Source organism: Scleropages formosus, chromosome 7 (genome assembly GCF_900964775.1).
Source record: "Scleropages formosus chromosome 7, fSclFor1.1, whole genome shotgun sequence".
NCBI lineage: Eukaryota > Metazoa > Chordata > Actinopteri > Osteoglossiformes > Osteoglossidae > Scleropages > Scleropages formosus.
This window is the reverse complement of record NC_041812.1, coordinates 26,391,347-26,401,380: the sequence shown is the minus strand read 5'-3', so window position 1 is coordinate 26,401,380 and position 10,034 is coordinate 26,391,347. Positions and strand designations below refer to the sequence as shown.

The 10,034-nt window shown below is 43.0% G+C and overlaps 1 protein-coding gene across 1 annotated transcript in view; it reads left to right on the top strand.

The window, feature by feature from the left end:
• Positions 1-10,034, top strand: part of LOC108926204 (thrombospondin type-1 domain-containing protein 4-like) — a 38,499-nt gene continuing 28,465 nt past the window's right edge. The window contains exons 1-6 of the mRNA XM_018738785.2: positions 1-78; positions 3,158-3,224; positions 4,222-4,294; positions 6,396-6,730; positions 7,564-7,981; positions 8,575-8,677. Of these exons, the coding sequence (XP_018594301.2) occupies positions 3,196-3,224; positions 4,222-4,294; positions 6,396-6,730; positions 7,564-7,981; positions 8,575-8,677 (958 nt within the window). The 5' untranslated portion in view covers positions 1-78; positions 3,158-3,195. The remainder of the gene's footprint in view (positions 79-3,157; positions 3,225-4,221; positions 4,295-6,395; positions 6,731-7,563; positions 7,982-8,574; positions 8,678-10,034) is intronic.

Here is a 10,034-nt window from a genome sequence, read left to right as displayed (position 1 = left end):
CTTCGTTCGAGCGGGAGACCTGAGGTGTGTGAAGGCGCGCCGAGGGCAGCGGGAAACCTGCAACTAACTAAGTCTAAGGTAACTAGCAGCACGTTGTTAACTAACCGCTGGGCAACAGCTCAACAGGCAACAGCTCCAGAGTGAAATCCAGTAATGTGGTTTTTTTTAGCGGGTTTGTGGTCACCAGCCCGGTTCCAATACAAGTGGCGCAGAGTCGAACACACACACACGGTAATTAGTACAGTACGGAACCTGGTGGTATTTTTGCAGCATCAGGTCTTGTTCCTCACAGACCCAATTCCTGGCTGCTCTGCGGGCAATTGAGGGTAAATTCACTGTGGTAATCGGTGTGGTTTCGCAGTATTTTTTTTTTTTTTTTTTTTGCCTCAGCTCAGTATTTCTGTTTTGCTTATTGATTCATTCACTCGCAACTCTGGGAGTTTCCAAACCGCATACGGTAGTCGTCGTGTAGTTACATTTTTCATGATTTGGCTGACGCTTTTTTCTAAAGCGACTTACATGTTTGTAAAAGGTATTTACAATTATTTACCCCTTTAGGCTTTATGCAGCTGGGATAATTTCAGTGGAGCAACTTAAGGCAAGTACCTTGCTCAAGTGTACTATACAGCTGGAGGTGGGAATCGAACCTGCGACCTTAAATAAAAGCAGTAGTTCTAACCGCTGCAGTTGATGACGAACATCTGAAGGCGCGTTCTTTCTAGGCTTCCCTGAGAAGCGGGTGCGCGCATCCGCTCCGTGGCTCCGGAGTCCAGGTTTTATAGCGAGGACATCCAATCAGATTGACGGCTGCGATCGGTCGTGCTGACGGTCGGCTGGCGCGCGCCCGGTGTGAAACTGCTCCGTGACAGCGACGCGCCACGTCTTCTCCGGCTCTCCACTTCGGAGATCCACCCCGACCGCTCATTTCTCTCACTGACACCTTGCTTATGTTTATCATCTCTGCATTAGTGTATTATTTATTTGTGTGCGCTGCAGTGTTTTACCGACAGGAGTGAAGCTGACCGAAGCGACTCCGCGTACAGCGTGAATGACGTAAATGAAACATACACAGACGTGGGATTTCGTTTTGTATATCGTTGAACAATAAAATTAAAGTAATTCTTAAACAAATTAAAAAAACTGCACATGCGCAAAGCAAAGTAAAACTGTACCCGACGAAACGCTCGCAGTTAGTTATATAATTGCGTTGACAATAAAAGAAAAAAGAAAGGCCTTTCCACTCTCTCTGTAATTAATTCAGTCGTTAATAATGAAGTAAATATTAATCATAATCGCCTTAATGGTTCATTTGAAGTATGTATGCAGTGTCTTGTTACACTAGTTTGTGAGTAATGCCGTAGATCACTGTGTGTGTGTGTCGTCCATCCAAAGGGGAAGCACGTGCGGGGGCCCCGCCTCTGTGTTCAGAGTGAAACACTGTAGCTTCCCCCATGAAGTACTGCAGATTCTAATAAAATTCTCTTTATTGACTGCGTACATGTCCTTTCAGTTGCAGTCTTGTCAAAGATCCCAGAAATACACACACACTCTGAACCACTTGTCCCATATGGGGTTGCGGGGAGCCAGAGCCTAACCCAGCAACTCAGGGCGTAAGGCTGGAGGGAGAGGGGACACACCCAGGATGGGACGCCAGTCTGTCGCAAGGCACCCTAAGCAGGACTCGAACCCCAGACCCACTGGAGAGCAGGACCTGGCCCAGCCCACTCCGCCACCGTGCACCCCTCATGCCACAAATAGTATAAATAAAAAACAAAATTAAAAAGAATAAAGGCACAAAATAAAAAAAAAAAACCATACTAAGCAAATAAATAATGCACCAACAACATCTGAGAGCTGTGATCTTTTATCTGACATCTGAAGGAATATTAAATTGTACAGTACGTGCCAATGCTGTCTATGTAAAAAGAAAAAGATTTGTGCGTTTTGAAGAGAAACCCGAGTTGAGATACTGTTCATGTATGAACTGTAGCACCATGCTGCTTCACAATCCAGGAATTAACATTGGAGAGGTTCCCCAGGTCACTCAAAGTCCTCCTACTCCACACCGTAGTTAGGGGATCACCCGTTGAACTTCTCAGAATTCCTTTGTTGCAGACTGAGCATCAGTAACATCGCAGCCACTCAGAAAGGACCACAGGACTATAAATGTACAGGAATAGACACTAACACCAACTGTTTACATTAATCCACATCAGCCCCCCTCAGCACCGTTACAGTATATTTGTGTATAACTCCAATCGATTATTATTGATAATATTTTTTGTAACCTCAATACCTGACAAGTTGTCGGGGCCCTGCAGCTAACAGTAACATCAGGTTTGCCCAGTACTTTTTGAAGCTGAATTTTTCTGAGCTGGCCATCTGGTGGCCTTTCTTCAATTTAAGCATTTTGAAAGGGATAAGGTGTCTGGAATGACAACATCTATTAATCCAATGTGTTTCTCTTTATGTGTGAATACCGTACATTTGCCTTTCAGCAGTGTGTCTGGGCAGCATGGTGGCACAGTGAGTAGCGCAGCTATCTCACAGTGCCTGGGTGGTGTGAGAGGACTTGGATTCGATCCTCACTCAGTCTGTGTGGAGTTTGCATGTTCTCCCTGTGTCTGTGTCTGTGTTTCCTCTGTGTACTCCCGTTTCCATCCGCAGTCCAAAGACAGGCTGTTCAGGTTTCCCCATAGTGTGTGAGTGATAGAAAGAGTGTGTGTGTTCCACTGATGTATGGATGAGTGACCTATTGTAAGTAGTATAAGTCACCTTGGTGAATAAGGTGTGTTGGCTGATAATGTTACATAATATCTATTGGAATTCACTTTGGAGAAAAGCATCTGCTAAATAAATTAATGTAAATGTGTCTCAGATTTGTGTGGGCAGTATATGAATATTAATTACGCTGCTTTTTAAGCCGGTTGAGGCTTTATCCTGGTGTGCAGGATGTACCTGAGTGCATTTCAATGCGTTGACATCATTCCTTCTCCACACCCTTCCTTCATTCCTACTTGACTTTTCTATGTATGCCTGAATAAATGCTGGTTAATCTCCTGACAACCCCTGTGCATGTCTTCTGATACTGAAGAATATTTCATAATGTAAAGTGTGATCTGTCAGTGATGACCTGTTTATCTTTTCCATTATTCAGTTTCATAGAAAATCTCTCAGAAAGACCAGTAAAAAACCATGATAGGAGCTTCACTGAACGTACAGAGGTAAGGTGAATGTGTATTTGGGGAAACAAAATCAAGAGATTCTATTCATTTTTTTAAATGTTGTGAAAGTCTGATATTATCCAGTAAAGTCATTTCAGCTATAACGCGATACATGTGTTTCTGTAAAACCTAATGTTACGGAAAAAATGCAATAAAAATAACATAGCTAATGGGGAAAAATTGGGTCTGAGGCAAACCACTCAAAACCGAAACAAATTCGTATTACCAATTTTAATAACAATCCTACTGAAGATATTAGTAGTATAAAAACATCTTAAATTCATAATTAAATGATCTTTCCAGGGGTTGTGATGTAAAGATACACTACAATAAATATAGGACTTCACCTTGAAAGAAGTGAAGGTAGCTTGAATGCAACATTGGTTCCTTTCTGCCAGCTGTTCGCCACTTGAATTTTTAGCACAGGCACATTCTTGCCATCTTGCTCATTAATTTTTTCATAATAAAAAAGATTTTGTGAGAATAAAGGGGCCATGCAAGCACTCATAATCCTTTGCCAAAATTTTGATTTGTCTCCTTCTATTTCCTTGTTAAATCACAATCCAGATTCTTGCAATAAGCACTTTTAAAAAAAAAAAAAAGATTGTGGGAAAACTGTGTGCCATGTTTGTTCCTCCATGGACCGCTGCAATCAGCTGTCTTAAGTCAAGTTTAGTAAATTTACTCAGTGATGCAAAATGCAAACATGTTGTGGACAAAATCACATATACTGACATCACTTTCATGTTACAGTATATTAACATTGTTTCCCTGTTTATTAATCGCATATCAGCCAGCTCGCATTATGAAAACTGGCATTTTGGCAGAAATGACAATACTGTAGTTTTTTCTTAAAGACAGATATGAGAGGGATGTGTTTTGCATGTGTTATCAAAACAATAGTTAAACCTGCATGAGCTGTATATATGAATGCACATGAATCGTGGTTGAATCATTGAGAAGCATCTCATGTCCTTTTTTTGTTTACTAAATGCAGAGTTTTTGTGATTGTTCTACTGTTGCTTTGCTTGCACCCAGTGGATTCCCAGCATACTCCAGAGCACAGGAAGGTGAGTGTGGAGGCCTTGAGTCGAGTTGTGGACCTGGGCCTTTGTTCAAGGAGCCTGTTTCCTTGTCTCATGCCTCATCTTTGGGTCCCATCTGAGTTGTTCACACCTTTTCTGGTGGCAGGGTTGTCACAGAAATGGAGGCACCTTAGTTCTCTTCGTAAGCAGCATGGTGGAACAGCCAGTAATGCTGCTGTCTCGCAGCACCTAGGTGTTGTGAAATGATGTGGGTTCGATCCCCGCTCAGTCTGTGTGGCGTTTGCATGTTCTCCCTGTGTCTGCATGGGTTCCCTCCAAGTGCTCTGGTTTCCTCCCACAGTCCAAAGGCAGGCTGTCCAGGTTCACTCATAGTGTGTGAGTGACAGAGAGAGTGTGTTCTACTGATGTATGGATGAATGACCCTGTGTAAGTAGGGTATCTAGCAGTGTAAGTTATCACAGTGAATAAGGTGTGTGGACTCATAACACTACATAGAGTTCATTGGAAGTCACTTTGGAGAAAAGTGTCTGCTAAATAAATAAGCTGAAATGCACCGCAGCCCACATGACTTGTGTCAGTGCTTTATGGAAGATGAGTTTTGTCATCTAAAGCAATTAAAGCTTTGCCTTGCAATCAGAAGCTACAGTGTTGGAATCCCTGCTCCCACTGTAGTCCCACTGAGCAAAAAACACTGAATTGTGCCAGTAAAGAATTAATGAGCTCTATGAAGTAAAATTGATATTTGTTGTGGTGGTTTATTTAGTGATGAGATACTGATTTAATGATTATGTCCAAAGAACAGTTTAAGTCTTGTACCATAAAGTGCAACACAGTGCTTTTGAATTTGGACCAACATAATTGCTGCTTTTTAGGAAATGGAAATAAAAAATTAGAGGAGAGAGAAAAAATCTCAACAAGCAAAGAGTAAAAAAGTCATGAAAAGGAATTACAGAGTGGGTGGGGTGTGATTATTCATCTGCTCTTCCCCATCTTCATAATCCAGAGTGATGAATGACTTGATGGTGGGTTGATGGCCAGGGACACTGTGGGAGACTCTGCTCAGGCCAGTGCTGAGAGGAGAGCCTGATCTCCTTTCTGCCTACAGAGAGACTGTTTTCCATTCACTTGAAGGGTCCTCTCAGTCCAACTGTTCGACCCATACTTGACCCTCGACCACGGTAAAGTGGAGTTTCAGGGACCTGGTGCGTGTGTGTGTCTTTTTGTCTGACAGCTCTCTGAATTGCCAGCTGGCTCTGAGTGCCAGGAAGAGATGATTTCCAGCTTTGGTGTCTCTTGTCTAGTGTCCAGCCGGCGATCTTGCATGTAAGCCCTTCCCCTCAGAGAAATGAGCCAAATTGTGATTTTTTTTTTTTAAACTGTCGGATGGTTTAAAAGCCTAGTTTCATCTGTGTGAATGCCATCAGAAAGGTTTCACAGCTTGCAACAGTGCCAGTGCCATTTACAGGTTCTGTGGGGTTTATCCTTTTGTACTTTGGGAGGCACTGAGACCACTTGTGAATTTACAAATGCCAGAGAATTATGACACAGGGAATTGTTCCGGTATTTTAATAACACTTTTGGTGTTTGTTTGCAGTTTAATCAATGTTGACTCTTGGCAGCTACATTATGGAGTGCCTCCAGAATGCATTGTCCCCAGTTTGTGTCTTTGACTTGAGAGGGGTGTGTTCAGTAGAGTCCATCCTTCGGCTTTTTGGGTATCACTGCACACAATTTAAAGTATCTATAAAATATGTATTAAAAATTATGCAGCAGCTCTTGAAAACAATATCTGGTATTGCTGTGTTTTTTCTATCATTAGACAAGTCTCTCTTTTTTCTTTTACTGCTTACTTTCTGACTGCTTGCCTGTCATACCTCAGTGTGAAATGAGCTCAGATGATGACGTTTATGCGTTCTGTCAATAAAGTAGTACTATTCAGTAAAGAACACTTTGCTTAACTTATGCTCTAACTCTATACAGTATACTGTAAACTGTCAGGTACTATGCAAATAAAATTACTAAATATATGTAATATTAAAATGACCCTGTAAGGTAAAATGTGCATTATATGCATTATATCTAACACTGTATTCTATCTCAATAAGACACTACTGTGTGTTTACAGGTTCCTAAGAGAGAAGAAATTAACCTGCGTCCAGATGCTAAGGAGGGAAGCTTTCTGGGCTCCTGGGGACACTGGGGACCCTGGTCAGCTTGCTCCCGCTCCTGTGGCTTGGGGGTTCAGGAACAGACCCGGCCTTGCCTGCCACCTTACAGCTCCCCAGGTGCTAATCCCTCCAGGGTGGCTTCCTGGCCCCTGCCCTCGCACATGGTCTCAGCCCTGTGGCCCTCAGTCCCATTGCACAGTGACATGAGGCAGGTGCCGGCCCCGAGCAGCAGACAGTCAGGCTGGCGTGGCAAGCACAGAGGCCAGCAGCGAGATCCCCATGCTAGCCACAGGTAACAACCCATCTATGCTGTAAAAATTGCGTTATTAACAGCATGATGTATGTTTCTTGGCAAGAGATGAATGGGTTTTAATCCTTGAAAAGTCTTTAGTTGCTGCCTAATGTCTGAAATGAAGCCTAACCTAACATAAAATTGCACATTCTTATTTTATGAGTAGTGCTGATACCTGGTGTCTCCTTTTGTATGATTGTTTTTTAAAGATGCTTTTAAAATCCATTCTTAATTCGATTATGATAAATGGGACTTTTGTTTGGGAAAACCTTAAACTAGTGGTAATTTAAGCACAATTTATTCCAGGCTTCTTGTCTTACATGGTCTGTCACTTTCATAAAAATGATTTACAGTGTTGTAAATCACCAAACTTTGCTTCAAATACAGGTGGTCCCTGATTTGCGATGGTTCGACTTATGATTTTTTTCGACTTTTTTGATAGAGAGCTGGCGATAGACATTCAGTAGAAACCATACTTCAAATTTTGAATTTTGATTATTTCCCAGGCAAGCGATATGCAGTGCAATACTCTCTTGCGATTCCGGAGAGCGGCAGCGATCTGCATCTCCCAACCTGCTGTGCAGAGCTGTGTATTAGGTGTATTAAATGCATTTTCGACTTACAATATTTTCAGCTTCCAATGGGTTTCGTGGAATGTAACCCCATCGTAAATCGGGGACCACCTGTATATATGTCAGATTCCACCTTGAGAGGGTATTGACCAAACAGGACAACTGGCTTTTCCCTTCAAGTGTTTGTATCCTGTAACATATTCGTTGTATGCAGATACAGCTATAATTTCCTGAACTAATAGGGGTGTGTATTGTTTCCAGAGGTGGGAGCAACAGGCGCATTACTCCAGGGAAGTATGGTTATGGAAAGATGCCCTACATTGTTCCCCTGGAGAGGCATACCAGCCGCATTGAAGGCAGTCCCCGGTCCCGCAGACAGGCTGTTGCCCAAGGCCCTCTGGTTCCAAATCCTTACAGCGGGCAGCAGCAAAGTTACAGACAACGCACCCCATATTACAGCTATGACAATGTCCTTAACCGACCACCAGTGCTACATTCCAGGACTGAACCAGCTAGGGTGCCCTTGTACCGACCTAGTCAAAGTCACAGATCTTCTCAGGACCTTCACCCAAGAATGCAGGTCTCCACAACACTCTCTGCCCAAGGTGGGCCCTACAACCTGCTCCCAACCACATCCTGTGCCGGGACACAGAAGCAGCACAGACTTTGTAACTCTAATGTAAGAATGCTAATTGTGTTATGTGGTGCTTTCTATAAGCGCTTCTCGTTTATGTCACTGTCGACTCTCCTGCAGCTTTTCATCATTAAGAAAGCAAGGCAGATGTTTACTGTGAAAAGCTTGCTATGGTGGGTATGTTGCCATGGTGATATCATGAAGATGAGCTTTGCTGGGTTAAGTCAAGAATCATGGTGGGAAAGTAAGACTTCCCTGGTCCTGGGGCTTACTAGATTAGTGCAAAATGCTGTTTGGTTCATCCAGTGCTGTGAATTGCAGTCCTGACCCAGTACTGACACACAACTTGAATTTAATGCCACAAATGGAATTTTTTGTTGGCATAAAATATTTTGTTGTCCTTTATCTACTATCAAAGAGTAGCAAGCAGTTAATGTTCAGCTGCTAGTAGGGGCGATTCAAAAATAGGGGCAATATAAACTGGATTGTCAACCACTAGTTGATTAGGAGGGAAGAAGTATGCATGTGAGTATTTGAGTATGTGGTGCCGTTTGTACACCTTAAAGTCTGTATTCTACAGTCCTAAGAACTGCTATCAGCCATAATGTACAATAATCTGTCTGTCAATCTGTTTGCAGCCTTGCCCTCCCACCAGCAGGAACATCCGTCAGGTTCAGTGCTCCTCTTACAACAGCCACCCATTCATGGGCCGTCTGTACGAATGGGAACCATTCAGTGATGGTGAGTGTCCCATCATTTGTTCACCATGACAGCATTTTAAAGGCAACACCTCCCTTTCCCATCAATGATGCACATCTGCACAATGACTCTCTACCCTGACTTAATTTTATGGTTTATTTTTGTATTCTTTCAAGCTTACTCTGAACTTTTTAAAACTCCGTAAGGACAGTAGGCGCTGCACAAAGGCACAGCACAACTTGACTTCTTTATAAAAAATAAATAACTAAAAAGCTAATTTGGCCAAATAAATCAAATGATTTCTTTTTATTGGCAGAAACATGGTGCTTTATTATTAGAGAAAGGTCTTAGCTTTACTTTGGCAGTCAAGATTCAGTCAGTTCGATAGCTAAGAGCATCACACCCCAACCACTAGAGAAGTGCCTTAAATCCTATGTTCTCAGGGTCCAACCACATTCACTTATAATCCAGATGAACTGTCTAACTAGCCAAATGGCTAATAATTCAAATGAATGAGCTCCCGTTCACTGATCTCACTGATAGTTCTAGGTAAGCAAACTACCTGTCTTTAAGCCTAGTGTGTTTTCCACTGCTATAGAATCTCATTATTACATGGAAATGTGGTGTTTCTGCACTGTGAGAGGTATTTATTTCTAGTAAGTACAAATATACTCTAATACAGTTATATTTTGAGATATGCCCTATAAGTAATCCTACTTTACAAGGAGTTTTTTGGTAATACACTTACTTTGGCTTATAAAACATCCATCGTCAACAACCGCTTATCTCGAGGCGAGCTGGAGCCTTACCCGGCAACACAGGGCACACCCAAGAGTCTGTTGCGGGGCACCCCAAGCAGGGCTCAAACCCCAGACCTGCCACGCAGTGGGCACTGGCTGAACCCACCACACCACCAGACCACCACACCCCCCACTTATAAAACATGTCTTGGAATTTACAAGGCCTGAATTTATATTTTGTCCGCCTGAGCAGTGTGAGACAAGAGCCACCACGGCGTCACAGTCCTTCACAATTAGAGTTTGTTTCCTACCGAGTTAAATTCTTGCCCTTATAACCACACACACACACACTGTCCCATGTGGGGTCATGGCAAACCGGAGCCTAACCCAACAACACAGGACGTAAGGCTGGAGGGGGAGGAGACACACCCAGGATGGGACGCTAGTCCATCACAAGGCACCCCAAGCAGGACTCGAGCCCCAGACCCACCAGAGAGCAGGACCCAGCCAAACCCGCTGCGCCTCTGCACCCCCAGCCATAACCACTTGCTTGTTAATTTTAGATGTCATAATTTCTGTATACATGGCCCTTGTTTGGACTGTCTGAGCAAAGTCAACTTGTTTGTAGAGCATTGACATTGTTTTTATTGATTTCTTAT